Genomic DNA, 24,771 nt, shown 5'->3' with positions numbered 1-24,771 from the left:
ACTAGGCCAGGTGACACAAGCTACCGCCTAATACAAAGAGCGAATGCTTTATCTGTCCATCCTTTAAGATGCCAGTCTTGCCACCCTGCAAGTCCTGGATTGCGAGCAAGGAGGATAGAAGCGATAGAAGCTCGATTGCGAGACGTAGAGTTGTAAACAGTCGCACGTGTTCTCATGAAGTTTCCTTACCACGTTGGCCTCGCCAGCCTCGTCCCTACTACGACAGAAGTGCAGGTTACCGATTCCGAAGTCCGAGCTCACGGGGCCGGCGCTTTTTAAGCACCGAAGATGTCGACGAATACCCAGACAAGCGGCTCTGTGGGGAGCGGTGCTGGCGACGCATCCAAAGTACATGCGGACCGCAAATTTTACGATCTACCCGAAGCATACGCTCTCGGTTCCTTCAAGCAAAAGGCCGGGGACAGAAAAGGTGCGGGAGATGAGCAGCTCCTGAGGTACATTCACGACAATGTCATCGGGAAAGATGCCAGCTTCTTAGGACCGTTCGGCCGGCAGAAAGGTGAGGTGCAGCTGAAAGCTTCCTTTACGTGTCGTCAACCGCTTCTGTCGTCGTATACCAAAGTGTGCAGTTATTGACAATACTAAGTCCCATATTACTTAAAGAAAACAAAAACGACAGGATGTTCGAGTACTCTCAGATGTAACGTTGTTTGGGTACTTACAAATCTGAGTTTAATGTCAGTGTTCAGAGTTTCGGCAATCCTTTGAATTCCAGAGCACACGATGATTGGAGAACAAACGCTGTTTCCTGAATTTGTGAACCAATGCTCGGCTATGACGTCACACCGCTGCGGTAGCGCTGCTATCGGCACGGCGCATGCGCAGATGCTTCACCTCACGCCAATCTTGTCTCTGCGCATCTACGGTGGCCGCATCTGGTGTGGACAAACTGCAAACTATGAGTTGGCGTATGCGAAGCGCAAGTTCGTCTCCTTCTTTTGCAGGCATTGTGGTGACGTCAGAACGCCAAGTTCTGATTGGCTCTGATTGGAGGATAGTGGGTTGACTATGGGTAAACGTCAAAGCAAGCTGCTTTGAGGTCTACCCATATCCTTCAATCAGCCAATCAGAGCTTGGGGTTTTGACGTGACCAGAACCTCTACAAAGGAAGCAGACAAACTTCTGCTTCCCATAGGATTTCATTTGAAACATATCTTGGATAACTTTTTAAATCATTGTTTTGTGTGTGTGTGTGTGTGTTTCCTTTCTTTTTGGTCTCGTTAAAGATTACGTCTGATCATCACAAGTTTTTCTGTGTGTTATATCCTGCCCCTTCAGTGATGTACTGTGATCACACGGCATCTGGAAGGTCGCTTACGTTCATCGAGGACTTCATTCGGGACGAGGTATTGCCGATGTATGGCAACACACACACCACGACGTCCGTCACAGCACTGCAGACGACGTTGTTTCGGCATGAAGCCAGGTGATACTCTTCGTCATATTTTAGGTCAGGGGGCACCCCTATGGTTGTCTCTGCTGTCAATGAGAAATTTACCATTGTTAGCTTGGCGTCTTTAACGAGCATCACGCAGTAGTGATTGCATGACCGCATGCCAGTATGACACTTATCCAGATCAAAATGAGCAGAAGTGGGTATTGAACCCAGGATCCCTTGGTTCGGTAGTGTGAGCTTTTGCTCCCCGTACGTGCTCTGAAATGCAGTGCATTAACACTCTTGGCCATCAATACCATTTCCGTCTTTGTCAAATGCTACATGTACGCCATAAATAACCAACAGCTGCAAATTCATTTAAAGATCAAAAGGTATGCGGAGCACAAGTGTGTCGATCTGCTGCTTGCGCAGGGTTTGCGATGACGTCAGAACGCCGAGATCTGATTGGCTTTGAAAGGATAGTGGGTAGACCTCAATGCTAGATGCCTTGAGGTCTATTCACTGTGTTTTTCAATCAGCCAATAAGAGCTCGGCATTCTGACATCATCGCAATCCTTGTGCAAGAAGCAGGCAAACTTGCGCTCCGCAAAAGAAGTGACATGTTTTATTTGTTAAAAATGTATGTGACTTGGAAAACATTATAGTTGATGACAGGTTAAGAGTAAAGCGGAAGCTCCTCCCACCTCTTTCCGTATTAGCTGGAGAGGAGGTGACCTCCTCTCAAGTGTTTGCTCTGCTAGATTTGAAAGAAGTGGGAGGAGCTTCCACTTTGCTCTTAACCTGTCACTGACTATAGTGCAAATCACCTTGCACACATTTCAGTGCAGTACATAGTTTGGCTGTCATTTGTGCCTTGCTCATAGTAGACCTGAACGTCGGCCAGAACTAAAGCTAAATGTGAGGAACCAGTGAGTTAAGTTTTTGCACTCCTGTCATGTACACTTTTACATCCCATTCCGTGCGCTTTGCTCTTACATTCCTTGTTAGCACAGACTGGTGCTGTTTTGAGATGGACGCGAGACAGATGACTGTCATATCTTGTACAATTAATTCTTGTATCATTTATTCATATACTTTTGTCCCCATACCCTTACAAGTTCGGATGATTAATGCTTCAGTGAGTTCAACCACTACGAGAGCTTTGGGCAGTTTTGATCCCACCAATACAATTGTCATTAAAAGTACACCAATGGTGATCTTAAACTGTTTTCTTTTTGATAATTGCATTTTTGCTTTTTTGCTAGAAGGTTTAGAAAGGTAGCTAGGGTATTTATTGAGGAGCCTTTGGTCTGTTTCTTGTTAGTAAAATAAGTACACAAAGCTCTACCAAACACAAGAGAAACAAAATTTGCACATATTTCACCTGAATATTAGCAAAACTACTGCCATGACATAGGAGTTAAATGATTCTTCTGCAAAGTTCTTTGGCAGTGACAAGCATTAGGCATTCTCTGGCTTCGGCCTGACCGCACATGCATGCAAAGGTACTGCCAGAGTTGAAGGCTAATTTCTGTGCACCAGTTAGAATTGTGCCCAAGGTATCCCTTTTTCTCTCTTTGCAATTGAACCGTGTTGTTGTGGCAGTTCTTTTCTGATTGCACTGTCGGGGTGCATTGCGCCGATGCTATTCTTTTCGGTCCTGCTTCATTGATTTCTGGTGCTGTGACTTCCCCCTCAAACACGTAGCTTTGTGAATGCCCCTGCAGTAATGGCGTCTGCTGCTATCTTTCTTGCTGCTACCTGTCTTTTGAGTTACTGTTTGTCCAATAAGAGGGGATTATATGAATGACTCAATCACCAGTGCAGCACAAACTAAACCAATACTCAATCACCAAAGTTCGCAGACGCTAGTACAGAGTGAAATTGTGCGCTTCTCTCCTGATTGAATGTAAGCTTTGAATTGGTGAGATGAAAAGTGATCTTGAGAACAGCCCTGGAAACGTTGTGCACCATTCAGGGACATTGTGCGAGCCAGCGTCAATGCCAGCGAGAGTGACTCCGTTGTTTTCGTGGGTACCGGCTGCACTGGTGCAGTCCATAAACTGATTGCTGCCCTTGCCCTTTCTGTACCTCCTGTAAGTTTGGCCGTTTGACTGCTGTCTAATCATTTTGAGGAATCATGCATGCCCAGTCATTTGTATTCAGGGTGTTTCACGAAACACTGGCCAAATTGCTTCTGCAAAAAGTGTGCATCGCACAAAGATGAGGTTGATGCCATATTGGTTTTAGCCAAACTGCCTGCTTAGAAAAATTAATGACGTTCAGATTAATTAGGTTATTAATTACTTTTGAGTAATTCACATTTTAATACATTTATAGGTATGGTACACTTTAATGCAGAGCGCAAGTTCGTCTGCTTCTTTTGCAGGGGTTCTGGTGGCTCGGCGTCTTTCTGACGTCCCCGCAACTCTTGTGCAAGAAGCAGACGACTTGTTGTCCGCTTAAGTAAATTTCTGGGCATCATTAAAAACAACTTGGCTCACTTTACAAAAATATAAGGCACACGTAACCTTTGACAACATTCTTATAAAAAAACACACACACACTCAATTTGGATGCATCATGAAGTTTCACTTTCATATCAAAATGCAACTACACACTTGCAGTGATAATGCAATTAATGCAAAGGTGCAAGCGAGTTGGACAAGAATAACAATAATAATCCCTGGAGAAAGGGAACATAAAATCAGAGCAGCACCTGCAGTCCTGCTCCGATTTTATGGATTTTTTCACCGATTTGATGTGCAAGATCGGATACACTAATGCAGAGTAGATACTAGCTTGTATGTGCCGTGCAATCCACTGTTCTCTACTATAGGGGGCTGGATGGCACATTGCTGATGTCTGAGCCTGGCACAAGTGAAGCCATCAAAAGTTTGATGCTTATCTCGGAAGTCGGTCTGCTGGGCTTCCTAGTGCATTCAGTCGACGTTTTGGTCTATGCTTTTTTCTGTCTTTGAGTTGGTTTTAACAGTCCTGTTTTGAATGAAATCCCAAAAATAAGGCATTTGAATGTGGGACATATGCACACTTGATCATCTAGAATCTCTAAAATTTTCACATCCAATGGCTTCCCAGGAGACTTTTCAGGTCTGCATATGCGCTGTTACTGTGCAACAAACAAGCTCTCTCGAGGTGACAAAAAAAAAAAAAAAGAATACAGTGCCCTGAATGCAGGACAAGTCGCTTAGTTCCAGTCGCTTAGTTGCTCAATGTGCCATCCAGTTCCCTAGCGAAGATCGGTGGTGAATCCAACTATTTTTTTGTTGTCTCCAGAGGCTTGTAAGGGGACTGCATGATCTCTGAATACCATTTGTTCACGGAGTGTGGGCACAAACCGTGCGTTTACGTTCCCTTACAACTCCAGGTTGTTTTCGTGGACACGTTTACTCATCATTCTGTCCTACTTCCCTGGCGGGAAATCAAAGCCGAGGTGAGAGAACCTTGTTTTCTTTTCTCATGAGCTTACCAGCCCAAACGATCCATTCGTGGTGCGAGTCAAGTTGAAGCCCTTTCCACCAGCCTCTCTCCTTGCCACGATTGCTGGTTTTCTCCTCTTTGGCGTTTGCTCGGCTAAAGTGAAAAGAGTGGAAGACTTTGTGGGTGGAGCTTGTGCTGCTCTGAACCCGCAACAGACTACGACCGCTGCAATCATGGGCGCTCTTTCTTTCAGATTGTCAGGGTGTCTGAAACAGCAGACGGTGTTTTAGACATGTCTGTTCTGGAGGCCAAACTCAAGGTACGTATTAACGTTGTTGATGGCGTAAGCTTTCACGTTTCTAACCCACGATAGAGGAGCCCGTCGGGATACCGCAGGCTATGCTATTTAGAGGCTAAATTCCTTCGAGCGTCTCACCTGAAAAAACTGCGTAACTAAAAATGTAATGCGCGAATATACTGCCGAGGAGCGGGATCCACATATGGATCTGTTCACCCCAGCCGTAACAGTTTCTTAAGGAATTTGCGAGCCAAAAATATGCACCTGTCTGCCTTCCGCTGCGCTTTGACTGCACGCACACGCTCAAACCTCACGACGTGCCGCGTCTTATCGAAGGTAGTAGGAAGCTCGCACTAAAGGTGGGAGAACTGGAAGACCTACCTGCCCTTCTCGTCCCGACAGTGACTCTATGGTCGCCGTGTTTTTCCTTCCCGCGAGTCCTTTCTTTCGTGCGACATCTTCACTGTTGTTCTGGCTTCAGGAGTATACGGGGGAGAAATCAAGGCAGCTGATTGGCTGCTTCACGGCTGCGTCAAACATCACGGGGATTTTGACGGACGACGTTGCGGTGACGGCTTTGCTGCATCACTATGGTGCCCTCGCGTTTTGGGACTACGCTTCTGCGGCGCCTTATGTTCAAGTGGACATGAACCCAGTGGTACCTAGGCAAGTCTCGACGTGCTTGGAACGCTTGCTTTACGACAGTGCCGGAGTTATTTATTTGCCCAAAATATTTCTTTTGCACATCCTGTGACATGAAGTACTGGTCAAGAGATTTGTTTTCCGCAATGTTCCGAGATATAGCCCACCTAAAATCGAGAGAAAATCTGGTGAAAATAAGGACTGGGCTAACTTTCTGTGTACAACCAAGAAAAATCCAAAAAAACACTATTTCTAGATCATTGTTTCCTGCCAAACTTGTTATTGTAGCAAGGGACAATGAAGCAAATATGACTGTACTTCCCAGCCAGCAATGTTCGCTTGTATCCCGCCATAGCTACCTAGCCGCATTTACGCCGAGGCAATCATTGATCCGAACTCTACAATACTAGGGGTGGGCTATCTTTCGGTATTTAAAAGTAAATAGCAAATCAAACTAAAAATAGAGGTGAGTTATCTTTCGGGGGTGGGGCATCTCTCGGGTTATTACAGTAGTAGTTTTTTCTGGTATTCCTTAGACTTTTGCTTCCTTTTCATATTTTCACGTGCTGAACGTCACCACCCGATATCGATTGGAACACAATTGGACGTCTGCCTGGTTATTTTATTCAATTCTTTCGTTAAGGGTCGACTGAAATATTTTTTGAAACTGACGGCCGAGTTAAAGCTCAATGAATTAAAGCTTCTAATCATTTCTGTGAATCAGCTTTTACAGTGCCTGGGCTTGCTCGACTCGCTATCAAAGTATTTACATTTGGTGTATTTTGCACGTCCCATTGTTGTCCCAAAACATTTTTGCAGCGTTGAACAGGGACTGGCATATAAGGACGCCATCTTCATATCTCCTCACAAGTTTGTGGGCGGACCAGACACGCCGGGTAAATGATTGGCCTTTGGTTGACTCATTTCTTGAGTGCGTATGCAACAGAAATTATGCAAAAAGTTCTTAATTTTTTTTTTCTTTGCTTTTAGGGATTTTGGTGGCCAAGAAAAAGCTCTTTGTGAATGCCGTGCCCTCTGGCTGTGGTGGCGGATCCGTGTTCTTTGTGAGTTTGTGCTTTCGAAGCGTTTTTATTCGATAGGATCCCGTCTTCAATATTTGAGCGCACAACATCTTCGTCGTAGTTCATTCGGGTGAACGACACCTTCGTCGTTGTTCATTCGGGTGAGGTGAATGGTACCTCTTTGTCGTCAATGATCAGAGAGCCTTGGAGGGCGTTCGCAGTCGCAGTTTATTGGTGGACACTTCCCGCACAGATCGGTTGCCTCTCCGCGCATGCACGTCCTTAAGCGGCAAGGAAAAGAGCAGGCGGAGAGGCCGAGCAAAGTCTGTAGAGCAGGCGTCGCCTGCCGCGGGCAATCAACGTTTTCGGCCCCTCCTCGCAACCCGTTTTGCAAACACAACCCATAAACCACGCGACCCCGACCGAGCAGCCGAAAGCACTCTCGAATTCAAGCACACCAACATTCTTTCGTCGTGAGTGGCGACGAATGGTTGCAACGCGCTCGTTCACATTGTGGTGCCAGGAAAACGTCTGCAACTGCCGCGCTTCGCGTTTTTTTCTACCCGTGCATCGAAAGCAGCTACAAAGTGGCAGCGAACGACATCACAAAGGCTGGAGCAACACGCAGTCAGACGTTGCGATCCTGGTAGTGGGTCGTAGAAGTTCCTGCAGAAAGCACGACAGAACGCAAGCATCGCTGTCGTCGCTACTAACCGCCGAAGCTTTTGGGGACTGTCGGGTGGGAGAGCGACCTGTGGCAGAACAGGCGTCTGCTGTATCCACCTTTGCTGTTGCATTACTGCCAGGACCGCGGCAGGCGACGCCACTTTTCATTTCATTTTCATTTCATTTTGTTACCCTAAAGGGACGCTGACAGGGTGCTCACGCTGCCAAGGTTTTTATTTGTATACGAGATATGAGAACCTAACTACCCAGAGCACAATTTGCGGGTCGAAATTTGTTTTCTTTCTGCCCAAAAACCGCCAATTGAGAACTGGCCGGTTTGAGTCACGCTCACTCTCTTTTCAGTGTTCACGTGCCGTTCGACACACACACCAAATATAATCAAAGTCGTGGGTCATCAAAAGCACACAATCAATTAAAAAAAAGTATATATATATATGTATAGTATATAATATTTATAATGCCTATTTTTTGTGGCTTCTGAAAAGCTACAAATATGTTTATTGGAAAAAAAAAGTTGTACAGCCACATGTCTTTCAGCAATTCTCATCATCATTAACATTAATTATTATTATTATTATTATTATGATTATTTGACGATGCTTTAATAAACACGCCAGTGTCTGCTCTTCGCAGGTGTCCAGGACGGGCCACCGCTACCTAAGGGAAGTGGAGGCGAGGGAGGAAGGAGGGACGCCATCCATTGTTGGTGCCATCCGATGCGGCCTGGCTTTCCAGCTCAAGGATGCCATCGACCCCGATTTTCTCTCGTCTCGCGAGGAACAGCTCTGCAGGTGACGTTCTTACAAAGGCCGTGCAGAAGGGTAAATGGGCCTGCGCTTCACGATTGGTCGTCGCCACGTTTAGTCAGCGTGAAGGTGAATGGTGGTCTGTTCTCAAAGTTTTGCAGTCTGTTGCGGGCTAAGAAAAGCGGAACAAGCCCCTCCCACAAAGCTTGCTGTTGGTCATGATTGGTCGTTTCCTCCCCTTCGTTTTCCTCCTCTCCAGAGTTCACTTGCTAGTGTTTAAAGAGAGAAAGGCTTTGTGAAAAAAGCTTGTTCTGCTTTTCTTAACCTGCAACGGAGGTACTTTGGCAATTGTCTCGCGTAAGTGACTTGCTTGCAAATGAACATGGTACGGTTTGATCGGGGGTGGGGAATCGTTAGAAATTTGGCTGCTTGAGAGTGTCTCTCTTGATAGGGCCAGTTCCATCACCATTGTCCTATAAATTACTGTAAAACCCTTAATATATATGCAAGCCCTTAATTTTCGCAAATTGAAAAATTTGTGAAATTTGGGGGCACGCAAAAATTTCGGTTTTTGAGAGTTTCAATGCAGGTGTCTGGAATTCGCCAAATTTAGTAGCCGCGATTATGTCCTCTGTGATCGATTCGCGAAAAACGGGGGCCGCAAAAATAAAGGGTTTTACAGTACGCTTTTCCTGAATTGATTTTAGAATGTTGCCTAGCTAGTCATAAAAATAGAAGAGCCACATTTCTAAAGTTTTAAACCCACTATGGTTGACGTGCTGGATCCTGAAGTAACGTGGGTTAGGCAACGAAAAATAAAGTTTCCACTAAATAGCTGTAAAGAAATAGAACTATATATTGGTAGAAAGCTTTTGAATTCTAGCGCTTTCTATCCAACAGATAGAGCAATTTGGTATTTTTTTTCAACCCCGCCACGTCTGAATGCTGCGTCAGGAGAAAATGCTCTACAAGGCACAAAATTAAAATAAAATTTTGTTTACATGTGCCAGCTCTTTAGAAGCATGTAGGCTGTGCCTGAGTCATTCTCTCTGCTCATTTTTTTTTTTTTTTCTTCTCGAAGCAAATTATTTGTGGTGAGCAGCCTAACTCTCCATATTGTATATGCTTGTATTTTCTTCTCGGCAATGTGTGAAACGTGTTGAAACATTTTTGTCAGTCTTGTTTGCTGGTCTTTTCAAACTGCGGGTGATAGCGTATGCTCTAGGATGCTGCGTGCTATTTATATCAGAGTCAATGTTTGTTTGTTGTGTGTGTGTGTTTTATTTTAAGGCTACTGTTTTATTCCTTGATTTATAGGATCCAAAGAGAAAAATAAAAACACCGTGATGACCCTAGGACAATATTTAGAAATAAATATAAAAAATAGATTGTTCCATGGAATGTATTGTGGTGTCCCTCGTGCTGGGTGCAGGAGAATGATGGATGCATGGCACGACCTCCCAGACCTGGTGGTGCTTGGAAACAGAAAAGCGAAGCGTCTCCCGATCGTTTCCTTCGTCATCCGCCATCCGGCATCGGGACTTTTCCTCCACCACAACTTCGTCTGCGCTCTCCTCAACGACCTGTACGGGATCCAGGCCCGCGGAGGCTGCGCTTGCGCAGGTCCTTACGCGCAGGACCTACTCGGCATCGACGAAGACTTGGCCCTTCGCTACGAGGAACTCCTCGCGGAAAACAGGTCTGTCGGTTTTAGAGTCGCGCATTCAGAGAGTGGTGTGGTTTGCGCTGCCGAAAACAGAAGGTATGGATTTTAAGGCTGGTTTGCGTATTTGCTTTTCAGTCTGAACGAGCGCGTTGCTGTGCGGAGTGCGAGTCCGTCTGCTACTTTTGCAGGGGTTGTGGTGACGTCAGAATGCCGATCTCTGATTGGTTCCGATTGAAGGATAGTGGGCAGACTTCGAAGCAGCTTGCTTTGATGTCTACCCGCTATTCTTTGATCGGAGCCAATCAGAGCTTGGCATTCTGATGTCACCACAGCCCTTGCAAAAAGAAGCAGACGAACTTGCCCTCCGCATTGCTTACGACTGCTCGCAACGAGAAGACACGCTGGCACAACCTTTCGGGGAAGTCCTGCAACATTTACAATCTGTGTATAACCATATTGAAAGCTCTGCGATATTTGCAGGATGATATCTATGCACTGCGTATGACAGACGGTCGCTTATAACAATGTCAAAATTATTTTAAACCCTCAGTGAAAGAACACTGCGTAAAAAATTATGAAATGTATATGCCTGGTAGTGTTCAGGGGTTACCTGACAGATGGCGCCAGTGCAACATTCTTTTGTCGTAAGCGGTCGCGAGCGTGCACGACGCACTTGGTTACCATCAAAAGCAAATGTCTGAACCCGCCTTTGGAAACCCTGACGTAAGACTAACCCAATTGCGTTCCCAGCATCTCGACGGGCACTTTTTGATTTCGCCGGTGCTTACAGACGACCCCTCGGGCGCCGTCACCTTGCTGCTGACGCGTATAGATCGTTCAATGGTCGAGCCCTGATAAGTACATACCCGCAGAGTCCAGAGTGACGTCCAAGCAAAATATTTGTTTGTCCACGGAGGCCAGACTATAGCTTTTGAAGCGTGGCTGCTCGCAGACGTCCATCGCATCGCACTAAAATGTAGCCGCAGCATTCGACGTTGATATCACAGTATCCTTAACGTGTCCCCAATCGGCGCGTTGGGCGTCTTCTTCCGCCTGCGCGTCGAAAGCGGTCTCAAAGTGGCAACAGACGACGTCACAAAAGCCGGAGTGTTATGCTGCCGGATGTCATGATCCTAGCAATTGACCGTACAAGTTCTAGAAAATAAAAAACAAATGCACGAGAGAATGTGAGCGTTGTCGTCGCCGCAACGTTCCAACTCCCCGCTGTCGAAGCTTCTGTGGAGAGCGACGTGCAGCAGGACTGACGCATTCTAGACAGCTTAGTGAAATGTCCATGACTTTTCGCCATTGTGTCGACCGGTTTGATGAAAGCACGCTTTTGTTGGGTCTTTGTTGCGTCGTTGCACAGGATGCTGGATCGCACGCTCCTTAGGCGATACACTGAGCATTCGGAACGTGAAGTGCTTCGTCCTGGATTCGTCCGGCTCAACCTCTCCTTCTACCTTCCGGACGCGGACGTGGACTTTGTGCTCGAAGCAGTCCGCCAGGTTGCCAGGGACGGCTGGACTCTCCTGCCCCAGTACGTCTTCAATCCAGAGACTGGAGAGTGGAAGCACTCGAAGCACCAGGTTAGGAATGCTGGCGTTCATATTGCTAAGCCGTCCAACGTCCAGGGTTTCCCTCAAAAATAGACTATGCATCGCCGAATGCTCAGTCTTGGCCCAAATGTAGTGCTTATGGTCCAAACCAGACACGAAAGTTTCAGAGCTAACTGTTAATGTATCTTATTCAAAAGTTATAAGCAATTTTCGGAAATTTTAAATTGGAAGATGGTGGCCTACGAACCCCCGAATACACGAGGATAAATGGCGTCAACTATATTGGGAACGGGCACCATTTTCCCGTTGAAGGTTTCAAAAAGCACTTATAACTTTTGAGTAACATAACTGTTAGTTCTGAAAACTTGGCATCCGGTCTGTAGCGCTTGTACTATGTTTGGCCAGAGGCTGAGCGTCTGGCGATGCATATTTTATTTGTGCGGTAAAAAGACTCCGTGAATTTTTCTCGGGGACGTGCCGAAGGTTTTTGGAAGAATCTACCAGTATTTTGCGGTTGGTGTTTTAAGATTTTACCAGTGAAAGGTGTGAATTTTGCAAAGACGATTGGAAATCATCAGCTGAAAACGCGCTAGATTGTAGACCAGGGATTTTCAAACTTTTCGTTGGTATTAGGGAAGGCGTGTCTCCCTCAATTGATAGCCGAAAAGGCCCTCCTGGTTTCAGCATTGATGTAGTTTGGCAGTGCAGAAGCCTACAGGTTCTGTAAACAATAATGTATATACTAGGGAGTACCCAGCACATAGTCGTTCATTAATGGACGATTGTCATCTCCTAAAGTAGTGCTTAATCCCTAGAACAGATTATGTGGGGGCAAGGATGGCTAAGGAAATTTGGGGGGCTCGGGGAACCCAGGCAGATGCCCTGGGATACCCAGTTTGAGAGTCCATGTTGAAAACATTTCGTAATAATGCCCTTTCCCACATCGCTGTGTATTAACTAGATTTTTCATTCGCCATTATTGGGAGGATTACATCCCCAGTTAGTTAATATTTCCAATTTTTTTCTAATACCAGGGAAACTATTCTCTTTTTTTCTTGTTAACAGGTCTTCAAGGAAAGAAAATGGCTCGGCTCCATTTCATACAGAACCGGGAAGTTCTCCTATCATGGCAGTGAAGACGAAGACAACTTCTCTGCGTGCGCAAAGAATCCGAAAGTGTGTCAATCAGCCCGTCTAAGCTTGAAAGCCTTTCGGAGTAACATTTATCTCGCCCCAGACTTCGTCCTGAGTCCTTCTTTCAATTTTTTCTTCCTTTATTGTTTTGCTTGTTTTTCTATCTTTCAGGAGGTCCTTCAAAAAGCTGAGCAGGTGTACACCAATGCTGCAAAGGCAAGTAGCCGGTGTTGATCTATTCACACTTTATGTAATGTAGTGGAGAGCATCAAATAAATTTTTGCATCTTTTGACCATTTCTGATGAACTCGGATGCATGCCGAAAGTGTTGTGAATGAGCTGGGCACATGCTGGGAGATCCGCGTCCGTGTATGACGTCAAGGTGTCGCGCAACATTACAATGTTGTGCGACTCCTTGAACTTGACGTCACATGACATTACAGTAAAAGCTCGTTAATTCGAACCGCAAGGGGAAGCTGCCTCAGTTCGGATTAACGAAAGTTTGAACAAACGAAAGTGAAGTAACGGCCTTTGCTTCTCCCGACACAGCACGGAAAACAACGTCGTAACGCTCGCGGAATCGGTGCAGCCACCCATCTGAAGCAGCAAAGTCGTCGTAGCCCAGCTGCTCTGCTGCTGGGCGAAGACCGCTGCCTCGCCAGTATGACCGCTAGGGCTGCTCAGTGGAATACCCTTTGCACGCGTGTCCTTAATCCAAAGCAAAAGCGTTTTCTCGAGGTCAAGATACTTTGTGGGCCGCATCCTCTTCCTTTCGTTGGCAACTTCTGCCACCAAGGCGTTTTCAATAGCCCTCTTATTCTTTATGTAAGGAGATAGCGTGCTTTTTGGTATTGCACGCTTCTTTGCGATTTCTCGCTTAGACGAGAGTCCGGCGTCCACTTCATGCAGGATGTCGCTCTTCTCTTGCAGTGTTTTGGCACAGTATTTTCCGCGGGCACACGCTATCATCAAGTCGCAGCTCTGAGTCCGGCGCCACACCACCGATGTCCGCCGAAACTAACTTTAGTCGAGGCTTAACAACATCACAAAGAACCGCGAGCAACGGCCGGTACCACTAAAGCTGAAAACAAACGAGCACACCCGACAAAAAACGGCCAAGACAGATGCGTGTGTGTGTGTGCGTGCGTGCATGCACGCGCGTGCATGCGTGGAGGCGTTGTAGAAGAGGGAGGAGGGGGGAAAGGGGGGAAGGGGAGGAGAGGGTCAATTGTGTATGCGCACCGGGCGCAGCTACACGACAAGATTTTCACAGCCTCCGAGATCGGCGCAGGCAAGGGGTCTCGGAGGTCACGTGCACGTAGAACGGAGAGGAGGCAGCCACCACTGCCTTCTGGCTGCCTCCGCGCCGGATAGATTTTTTCCGATTTTGCCTTCTCTCGCCGTTCTCTCCGTTTCGGAGGCGACTTGTGTGTTTCTCTGGCCGTACGCCAGGCGCGAAGCCGCCGGCGCGGTGACGCGTAGTTCGAATTATTTGTGGCGGAACCTACTCACGCTCAAATTAACGGGCTTTTTTATATATAGACTTTTATGGAGCTTGGCCGGACCAAGTTGTACAGTTCAAATTATTCATAAATTCGAATTATATGAAGTTCGAATTAACAAGCTTTCACTGTACGGTGTCACGGGACATTACGGTGTCTTGGGACGCTGTGATCTAACGGTGTCATGTGAAATAAGAGTATCATGTGACGCCCTATCATGTGGCATAGTAATGTGACGTTACATCCTAATGTCATGTGATGACACGGTGTCATATGATGTCGGGGTGTAATGTGACTTCATAATGTGACGCGACGTCATAAGGTCATTTGACGTTCGTGGTGTCGCATGACTTTTCAGCAATATTTAGCAGGAAATATAGATGCCCCTAGGGGGCTGTATAGCTTAGAAGACCCTGACCTGTGTGTCCGTTGAGCATAATTGTCACTTATCTTGAAAACCCAGCCCCACAACACATTCCGCGTTGACTCATATGTGCACGTTGCAGGTGGCGAACAGGGCATCGCTTGCCGACCAAGCTGTCATGTTCGACGATGACTCCGCAAAACTTCGGTGGTTCCTTCTTCCGAGCGAAGCGCAGCAGCTGCTCCAGGGAGACACGGTTGCCTTCCAGGAGCCTCCCTTCGCTCCTCCTGTTCTACGAGCAGAATCATCTAGAACAAAAGTTGAGCCCTCGAACGATCCGGCGCAGTGTGAAACGCCGCCCAATGAGATTACCGCTTTGCCAGGGAACAGCAGCGAGGGTAAATCCGAAGATGTGACACGTTTCCTCTGGCACTCCCCTCCCAAGCAGATCTTCAAGCCGTTTCTAAAAGTGAGTCGTGTGACGTCTTGGATACGATTTCGACTTCTGGAACGCTCGGAAATCTGTCCGGTTGTGGAGAAGAACAAGTAGAAAGGACGTCCAACCAAGCCCAAATTAGGGATTCAATGTTTCAAGGCCTAGTCGGCTTCTTTTTCAGGGGTGACCTGGTACTAAGCCGTAGTTGCCCACGAAGAAGAGGCTGAGGAGTCCTCGAAACGTTGGGTCCCCAATTAGGGCGGGGTTGGACGTCCTTTCTAGAAAATTTCAGCATTTTTGTGTTGAAGGTCTAGAGTTGAGACGAAATGACGTGGGTAGGGAAATGTCGCACCGAAAGGAAAGTTGGGAAAGGAAGGGAATCAAGGGCGCACAAGTCCCAGCCTAACGGAAGCCAGTTTAATGCTTAAGGTGTCACTTGCAGAAACCTTTAAAAATCTGTGTTGCATGGCTCGAGCTTGCGCTGAACACATGAGCAGCAGGTTGTACTCCTCTCACAGTTGCGTGTTTATATGTCCTTCTTTTTGGAAAGGCAGTGACCGAGTTCAGCATGATTGCCGACGGAGACCGGGTGCTTGTGTGCCTGTCCGGTGGAAAGGACTCCCTGTCCCTACTGCACACCCTCCGGCAATTCCAGTTCTACTTTCGGAGAAAGGTACGGAGCTCAAACGACTTTCTTCGCGCTGTCGAGGCAAGTGGAACCTATTAATCGTGACAGACGGGCTTGCTACATTGTTTCGGTGTGTAATATTCTTCCTGGAGTACGAGTACGGCCCAAAAAAGCTTCTGTTCCGAGTCCTCAAGTTTTAACATTCACCTGGGCAAAACCTTAACTTTAAATATTAAGCAAATTAAAATTTTGTTTCGGAATATGTTTGGCATCTCTTTCGAATCTTGGGACGTCTTATCGTGGTCGGTTGCTGAACCTTGAGTTTATTATTGCTGTAGCTGGAGCTTAAATCAAATCACTATTTCAACCTATCAGATTCAAGGGATGTCATGCAGCCGTGCCAGCATGTTACATCAACATGCTGACAACATTTCTTTGAGCATGAAGAAGTTGCAGGACTCTTTAGGTTTCTGACAACGTGAAGATGTGAAAGCTGTGGTGCTAGAGTAACTATAGCAAAGGCCACGTCTGCTAGGGGGTAACTGGCGAAGGCCACACCTACCAGGGTAACTCACGAAGGTTACACCTTTAAAGATAACTAGCAAAGGCCACGGTGCTGCCAGGGTAACTGGCAGAGACCACGTCTGATTGCTTCTTCATTGTCTAGGGGAAAGAGTTTGACCTGGGTGCAGTCACAGTGGATCCAGGCAGTCCTCTGTACGACCCCAGGCCTCTGAAGAAGTACCTGGCGGCCCTTGGGATTCCCTACTTCTACGAGGAACAGTGTGAGCACTGTATTTTTATATGTTTTGTAATTGTTATAGCCAGTGGAGTGACGTATATACATCATTGCATGTACATCAAACTTGTAGGGTGATTCTTTGGCATAGCAATGTGTGCAGTAAAGATTTTATCCCCGCAAGAACATTCATCACACCAGCAGTGAAAACACCCTGAACGATATTGTGGGAGGGCTTGTAAGGAACCTGTAAGTTTGCACAAAAAGCTGCAAGGTTTTGGGACGCCTGCGGCGACATTCTTTGTCAATTTACACAACGCTAGTATTGGTGGGATAGCCAATTCCAGCTTTGATGCCATCGTTTATAGCTTAAAGAAAATTTTGCTTTGCCAAATTAGTTGCACAAGTTTGCTTGAGTGGTCCTGAGATAAAATAAAAAAATTGCTAGCTAGAAAAATAAATTATTGCGCAAACTGAGCTGTAAAAGAGGCGGAAAAGGTAAGCTTTACGCTCCCGGGCAGTATGGGCAGCGAGCATTCTATGTGCATTCGAGGCACGTTGGCACCCGCCAGTGCCAAATGTCTTCTAAAGATTTATTCTTGTTACTGTTAATTGGTCTGGCGAGTACATAGCCCAACTGCGCTGTCCGCCTAATGGAGAGCGAAGTGTGGTCGTGGCATAACTGAAGTGCTCCGACGTGTTCCAGGCATTCTGGACCAAGCGTCAGCCTTGCCCGAGTGCACTTCCATCTGCAGCTTCTGCAGCCGCATGAAACGGGGCCGCATCTACGCCTGCGCACGCCGAGAGGGCTACAACGTTCTTGCCTTGGGGCAACACTTGGACGACCTTGCCGAGAGGTTAGTCTTCTACGCCGACGACTCTTGAATCCGTTCTAGAAAAGAGCTTGCGTTATACAGGCTGCTTTTTTTTTTAGTGGGTCAAAATTTTTATTAAAAAAGCAGTGAAAGCTACAATAATCCGGTCTCTGAAGGTGTGTTATCTGTAGGCCATGTAGTTTCTGGCGTTCAGTCAAAGCCAGTCGGAGCTCGGCGTTGTTCTGACGTCACCGCAGCTCCTGTGGAAGAAGCAGACGACTTGCTCTCCGCATAGGAAAGACACTTCAAGCCACACTAGGTTCGCAAAGAAGGAGGGCAACCTCCAACGGGGCAATCTACAAAAGGGCACAATGAGGCCAAACTTTTGGGGACATAAACCGAGGGTCAAATTAACCAGCACTGAGAGAAAAACACGTCTCAATTACTAAGAGACCTTAAAAGACCTATGCTGACAATCAACCCAAAACAACAACCGTAAAAAAAAAAAAAAAAAAAGAAAAAAAAGAATAAGTGACAAACGTCTACATAAAACTTTTTCAGTGAAAAAAAAACAAAAAAAAAAAAACGCTGCCACTTGAACGAAAATGTTTAAAAACCCATAGTTTTCGGCAGGACATACTATAGGGGGATAGTTGTCATGGTAAGTCGGATAATTCACTAAAGTTTGTTAATGAATGCTTTAATGAGTGAAAAATAATGTATGGTTCCAGTTGGAAACTTGCTCAGTGTCATCAAAAATCAGTAAATCTTTGAAAGATAAGAAGTAGGTGAAAATTACATGTGTGCATTAATGTTAACCCATGGAGCAGATGGAAGGCCAGCATTGCCTTCTGTCTATAATTTACTGATTCAGTAGCTTTTGATGACAGTGAGCAAGTTTCTGATTGGAACCATATTCATATATTTTCACTAAATTAAAAAGTTTATCAACAAATTTTAGTTAATTATCTGACTTTTTGTGATGATTAGCCACCTATGTTACGCCTCCCAGACCGTATAACTCGGCTGCACAGGCCACGTTAATGTTGCTTTTACTGTTTTTTTGGTTTTTTTTTTTAATCTGGACCCTCTTGGTTGATTTAATCAGCCTATTGTCACGTTAAGCCAGATTGACAATTGTTCATCTTTTTGTGGAGATAGCCACATGGCAAGGAAGACGACGAGTGTGTGTGGTAACAATACAACTGTTCTGTCTGAGATTGAGTCGTCTTTCTGCCTCCTGCCACAGCTGCACTTTAGTTCGGTTCCTATTTCTTCCACCTGATGAAGTGAATAAAAGCTGGTGCTAAATTTTAAAAATACCATAATTTTTTTTTTTATATAAATAGTACCTATTGCCTGTAACATCTGTTGGTGGCAAAATGAGCTTCCTGTTTTTCTTCAATTCTAGCTTCTTGATGTCAGTGTTCCACAATGGCCGTCTCAGGACCATGAAGGCTAACTACACTGTGAGGTGAGTGCGATCGCAAATATGAATTATTTATCGACAGCTTTACGCTCTAATTTATGGGTCGTTTTCGTAAGCAATGCCTCATGCTGCACTCAGACATTGCAACAAACACCTGAAAGTGGTTTTTATTTGGGGATGGTTCGATGTTATCCCAGCAGTCTTAAAGAAACGGCTACGATGTATGCAATGCAAACTTGCAGTTTGAATTTTACCGACTTATTATTATTCTTTTTGTGGTCTGTTGGAGGTTAAGAATAGCAGGACTTGCTCCTCCCACAAAGCCCTTCACCTTTTCCACTTTAGCAGAGCAAAGGCCGAAGAGGAGGAAATGACCTATCACGGCGAGCAGGAAGCTTTCTGGGAGGGCCTTGTCATGCCTTTTCTTAGCCTGCAACAGACCAAGATGCCATGTTTACAGCAAATTCACATGTGCTACTGTTCTGACATTGCTCATAACTAAAAAAAATTTAAAAAAAAATGTTTCCCTTTCTTTTTTAGGGAAGGAGACCTCCGCGTTACTCGGCCTTTTGTGTACGTCAGGGAGAAGAACCTGCGCAAGTTTGCTGAGGAGGTCGGTCTGGCCTTATCTTGAAGTCCCAACTCTGTTCCTGCTAAAACATTTAAGAGCCTGCTAAGTTATGCTTAAGAACATCAGACAATGTGTTTCAGTTTTAATTGTAAGAATGCAGCACTTAAAAAAAAACCTGAAAAGAAAAAAAACAAATTTTTTAAGTCTGGTTGGGACATGTGTGTTAAAAAATTAATTTCACGCGAGAAAAAAAACCAAAAAATTGTAGAGTAATATTGATAGCGCGAGACACAATCAATATTGCGCACCTCCTTTTCACTTGTTTTCTCCTCTGCATTTCGGGTGCTTGTAGGAGATGTGGATCGGCTTGGCCATCATGTTGAGATGGAGAAAGCGTATGACCATCTCATTCAGGTGGAAAGTGCGTATGACCATTTCGTGACGTCGTAAACTTGGCACGCAAAATTTAAAATAAATCTCGCGCCGTCAGTATTGTTTTAAAATTTTTCTTTTTTTTCGCTGAAAATATTTTACACGCGTGTCCCAACCAGACTGTTCAAAAAAATGTTTTGATATTGATGGCGCGAGACTTGATTTAGTCGACAGTCACCTCCTTTCCACTTGTTTTCTCTCGGCATTTGGGGCGCGTGGAGGAGAGGTGGATTGGCTTCACCTTCACGACCGAGATGGTCATTCCGGGATGACCCGTGCCGTGACGTCATGGACTTTGCATGCAGAATTTCAAATTAATCTCGCTGTCAATATTGCTCTAAAAAATGTTTTTTTTTTGCATACAATTAATTTTTTGACACGCGTGTCCCAACTAGACTGTTTAAAAAAATTTTTTTTTTTTCTTTTTAGGGGTTCTTTAAAGGGGTATGGAAACAAAAATTGAAATATTCAGATTTCGTTCGGAAATGATTCAAGCATGACGGATAATAACCGTAAATGATAATTGCACCCAGGGCCGTACCCAGAAAAAAATTTCGGGGGGGGGGGGGGGGGTCAGAACCCCCTAACCCCCCCCTGGTTACGGCCCTGCATTCAAGCTAGAAAATGAGCGCTGGAATTTCGTTTCCCTACCCCTTTAAAGGGATGCTGTACCAAACATTTCAGTGTCTGTAATGTGCCACTTATTATAGACACTGAAATGTTTGGTTCAGCATTTCTTTAAGTTGTGCGTTTTGTTCTTCTTTTGCAGATGAGGCTGCCAGTAATTGCCGAGAACTGCCCCGCATGTTTCGAGGCTCCTAAGGTGTGTCATTGTTGTTGCGGGGACTGCGGAACTCGAATAATTCATTGCAGCTTGCTGGGGACAGTAACCATAACTTGAGCCGTAGTGAAAAATAGTTAGGCTCCTTGCAGAACATTACTAATTTCCCACTTTGTGTAGTGAATTAAGATGCTGCTATGTGCATATAAGATCAGCTAGCACTTGTTACTTTATCAAAATATACACTTTTCTGACACAAAGGAGTTTAGATGGTTTCTTAACCATCTTGCCTTTTTTTCTTCTTTTCAATCAGATTTGGTAAGAGTCGCTTTTCAAAGCGTGTGAGCTATGCACAAAATTTGAGGTAGTTAGCAAGCTTATTTTCGCCCCTTCACTTGTTCTGAAAGTGAAGTAGACTATCCCATGTTGCTGACACCACCACATATCAATTAACGAGCCAAAGGCAAGCCAACAGAGACCAATGCAATACAGTAATGTCGGATCAATATGGCCGTCTCTGTTCCTCCCAAAAATCATCCATACTGCGAGTTCTTTATAATAGCAAGACAAAGATGCATGTATTTCCTGTTCATTCCTGAAAATTTTGCCTAGTATATAATTCTCTGCTTGTTAATGCGGTACATATTAACGAGGCACTATACCAGGGAAAATTTTAATTTCGACTTTAGATATGGCAAAGTGCTTCAGATAATAGCACTGGCACCATAAGTGCTCTACTTCCCAAATTGTTTTCCCGAAGGAGCGGCACCGAGTGAAGCAGCTGCTGGCAGCACAGGAGATCCTCTTTCCCAAGCTGTACCCCAGCCTGGGCTCGGCAATGCATCCCCTCATGGCCATCAACAAGACTGGCGTCGAGAGCAAGCTTCTACGCAACGGATTCACAGCCACGGACTCCGACACCGACTGAGAATGTGGCTCCGTCCTTAGTTGCGCCACGCAACGAGTTTGGGCACCCATAGTCGGCGATAGGTTAAGAACCTAACAGACGCTGCACCTTGAGCACGAGCTTTCTGCATGCTGGAGCCTCCACTAGATTTTTAAGGGGGGACACTGGCTAGAGGTTGAACTTCTGAACTACTGAAGTGATTAGAATGAAATTTGCAGGGGAGATTTAACTTCAGACGTTGGTGTACTGTGCAAACTTTCAGCTCTTTAGGTCAAATTTACATACCTGCATAAGAAGATGTGTCACTCTTTGTTAAGAAATCTATGATATGCAAATGAAGCTATTAAGCACTATTTTGACTGCTTGAATATAAAGTGGGGGATATAGGACTTCGGGCTATCTAGTTTAAATAGCTTAAATGTAAATATTTCGGGAAGAGTTATTACCTCAAAAAATAAAAAGCATTTTCTGTCCTGTGTCAATTCTTGAAAACTTAGTTTTTTATCACTGAGGACTTCAACTTAAAACAAAATAAAGTAGATAGCCCGATTCCCCAGTAAATTTCAGTTCAGAAACATCTTGATTTTGGTTTTAAAATAATTTTACCTTCAAACAAAAGATTTCTTCCTATGAAATTTGCAGCAAAAAGTGGAACTGAGAAAAATGCATTCAAACATTGAACTCCTCTACTTTGTTACTGCCTCAGAATGTGTTGAAAATAGTTTATATCAACGTAACTATTGGGCGTATGGTTATCAAATTTGGTGTAAGGGTGTATAATTAGTTTCTCAAACCGAAAACCTCAAAATTGAAAAATGAATTTTTTCAAAAATATTTGAAATTTAGGCCCATGTCCTCCCTTAACCCGTTGCCGACTAGAACGACACTGCGATCAGCTTGAGCTCAGATATGTAAATAAGGGGGTCGAGTATGTAAGGGGATTTTAGGGCCTGGTGATTTTACCAGTTCTTTGTACATGCAGCATTTTGTATATGAGGGAAAAAATTTGACGGCATTAAAGTGGCGTAATAAAGCAAGGTGTTTTGTTTCAATGTAGCGGTTGGTTAGGTTAGGTACTTCTGCCACTCTCCCATTCGCTTTGCATGGCTTTCCAGAGAAAGGTAAGTAAAGTGTTGTTACCGCGTTTCAAGGACAATTCTAAAGAGACGAGTTCCTCGACAGTGAAATTCTGAGATGTGCCCTACTGCCCCCAAAACATTGGTGACTGCACCATCCTTTGTGCTTTCATTGGCAGCTTCATGTGGAAGTCCTGCGCATCGCAGAGGAGGCATGCCAGTAGAATGGTAAGGGACTTTATTCGTTGAACCATTTGTTACGACCCTCAACAGCAGCCCGTTTCATCTGTTTCTGCCTGTGCTTTTCAACCATCGCACCGAAGGTGTCCTTTTCCCCACGAACACCCCCAACAGGACCTAACCCCTTCTTTTGCTTTTGTTTCCGTTTTCCCTTCTTCTCTTTCGCCTGTAACTGTTTCTGCATTTGCCTTCCCGCTCGCCCTTTCTTAGTGCGCACCTTGGCCCCCGAATGCGTCGGAAGGCCCTTCATGTTACGATTGGCCGCAGCTCCCATGAATGGTGCCCGCTTCTCGTTCGGAACAGCCGCATCCGTAGCCGACATGGAACCTGACTGATCCATCTCCTCCGCCTCCTTGATCTTTTGCTTGCTGCGTTGCAGACGTCGTTCCTTGGCGACCAGAGCAGCCTTGTTCTCGAGACAGAACTCGACGATAGGCCTCTTCTTGGGGCCGAAGGTTTCTGGGTTGTTGTTGAGCCTCCGCAGAGCCTCGAGCGCGTCTTCGTGTCGGCCAAACGTAACGAAGCCGTAGCCGCGTGACTCTGCACTGGGCGTCTTCAGGTTGCGCATCACGCGGGCCTCAGTGATTCGTGCACCCTTGGGAGCGTTCTGGAGGAACAGGGCGCGCAGCTTCCGATCGTCAACTGAGGGCGGCAGGTTGTGGACGCACAGGCGGGTCTGCGACACAAAGTAGTGCAGGTTTTGGAGAAGCTTGCGCTTGCGGGACTGAAGCTTTGCCCTCTTGGTCATGTCCTGCGGGGAGACCCCGTGCGCAGCTTCCGTGCCGGGCCGCACGAGTCCTTCGCGCGCCAGGAAGAGGTTGCGGCGGTCTTTCTTCTGCTTCTTTTCCGATTCTTGTTTGGCGTCCAGCTCTTCGCGGGAGAGGGCCCTGGCGACGCTCAAGCGGCGACCGTCCAGCATCAGGCCTGCGCTGGACTGCGCCGCTTGGAGGCAGCGTTCGACGCTGGCGTCCTTGACATAGCGCACGAAGGCACTTCCTTTCGAGTGCTCGGTGACCGGATCCGTACAGAGGAGGCAGTACTTGCAGGGCCCAAACTGCTTCATGAGGGAGTCGAGGCTTTCCTGCGTCGTCTCAAACGAAATGTTGCGGATGAAGAGGGTGTTCTTCGTGTCACCCGGCTGGGACTTCCGTTTAAGGTGGAGCTCATCGTCATCTTCATCCTCTTCATCACTACCATCCTCTTCCTCGCTTTGCTCATCGTCCATGTCTTGGTCGGTGTTGTCACCTTGGTCGTCCAAATCCGAAGCCGAGTCTTCGTGTGCAGACGTCTCGGAAACAACGCTAGTCTCGTCAGCAGAACCGTCAGTGTCTTCGTCGTTGTTGCTTTGTTCAGCTTTACTCGCCGAAGCTTGGCCCTGCGTGGCATTCTGGTACGTGGCTTTGGGAAGGCAGAAGTCGACGGCCACGGGACGGCCACTTATGTTACTTGCATTCAGACCGTTGATGGCTTTGATCGCACTCTTGGTCTCTGCAAATTGGACGAATGCGAAGCCGCGCATCTTTCCGTCGGGTTTCTTGGGAATGCTTACCTCAACAAGGTCGCCGTACTTGCCGAAACAGTCGCGCAGCACTGTTTCGTTGGCTTTGAACGACAAGTTGCGAACAATGAGACGTGGCTTACGTTTTTTCCTGGCGAGTCTCTCTTCCTTGGTTGCTCTCGGCCTGGGTTCCGCTTTCTGGGCCGCAGCCGAGCCACGCAGGGGTTTGGAAGCGGCTAGTTTCACGTGGAGCAGGTTTCCGCCCAGCTTGAATTTTTGTGTCAACGCGGCGTCGGCGTCGACGGCGCTGGCGTATGTCACGTACGCTACGCCCTTGCATTCGGCCTTGTCCGACTTGTCTCGAACGATGAAGCATCTCTTCAGTGGTCCGATGTCGCCGAAAATCTCTTCGAGTTTGGATTCTTTAGTGTCCGGGGGTAAATTCTTTACAAGCAGCGTGCTAGGCTTTTCCACACTGGGAGCCGCCATTTTAAATTGGTGGTGGTGGTCGTAGTTGCGATGGTGGTATGGCTTCCTAGTTTCTCAGGAGCTTGTTTGAATCAGAGCCTTGTTTGAATCGTGGCAAACATTTTTTTATTCAAGACAAAACTGGGAAAGCTTCGTATAGAAGCGTGGTAAACAAAAGATAAACAAAATTAGTTTCAATGTTGGTTTGTAACTAATACATTTTTACCTTAGAATTTTGTAATTTTGATAAGAATGCGCCTTTGCCGACTGTTGGCTAAGTTTGATGAAGTCTAG

General features: G+C 46.0%; 2 protein-coding genes across 2 annotated transcripts; one reads left to right on the top strand and one right to left on the bottom strand.

The window, feature by feature from the left end:
• Nucleotides 1-135: 135 nt before the first annotated feature.
• LOC121835563 lies at nt 136-21,344 on the top strand. The gene is made up of 21 exons (XM_042289967.1): nt 136-520; nt 1,300-1,447; nt 3,375-3,492; nt 4,785-4,850; nt 5,091-5,156; nt 5,617-5,801; nt 6,597-6,673; nt 6,768-6,841; nt 8,120-8,277; nt 9,665-9,931; nt 11,268-11,487; nt 12,523-12,633; nt 12,763-12,807; nt 14,600-14,926; nt 15,444-15,566; nt 16,189-16,306; nt 16,967-17,117; nt 18,487-18,549; nt 19,045-19,117; nt 20,277-20,330; nt 21,049-21,344. The coding sequence occupies exons 1-21, from the start codon at nt 289-291 to the stop codon at nt 21,214-21,216; spliced, it is 2,844 nt and encodes a 947-aa protein (XP_042145901.1). The 5' UTR covers nt 136-288; the 3' UTR covers nt 21,217-21,344.
• Nucleotides 21,345-22,492: 1,148 nt separating this feature from the next.
• On the bottom strand, nt 22,493-24,556 carry LOC8030069 (RNA-binding protein 28). Its single transcript, XM_002408802.5, has one exon. It carries the CDS (start codon nt 24,496-24,498, stop codon nt 22,510-22,512), a length of 1,989 nt encoding a protein of 662 aa, XP_002408846.4. The 5' UTR covers nt 24,499-24,556; the 3' UTR covers nt 22,493-22,509.
• Between the last annotated feature and the right edge of the window lie 215 nt (nt 24,557-24,771).

This window comes from Ixodes scapularis, unplaced genomic scaffold (assembly GCF_016920785.2).
Source record: "Ixodes scapularis isolate PalLabHiFi unplaced genomic scaffold, ASM1692078v2 PGA_scaffold13__105_contigs__length_92229423, whole genome shotgun sequence".
NCBI classification, from domain to species: Eukaryota; Metazoa; Arthropoda; class Arachnida; order Ixodida; family Ixodidae; genus Ixodes; species Ixodes scapularis.
The sequence above is the reverse complement of the archived record's forward strand: the minus strand, read 5'-3'. Positions and strand labels throughout refer to the sequence as shown.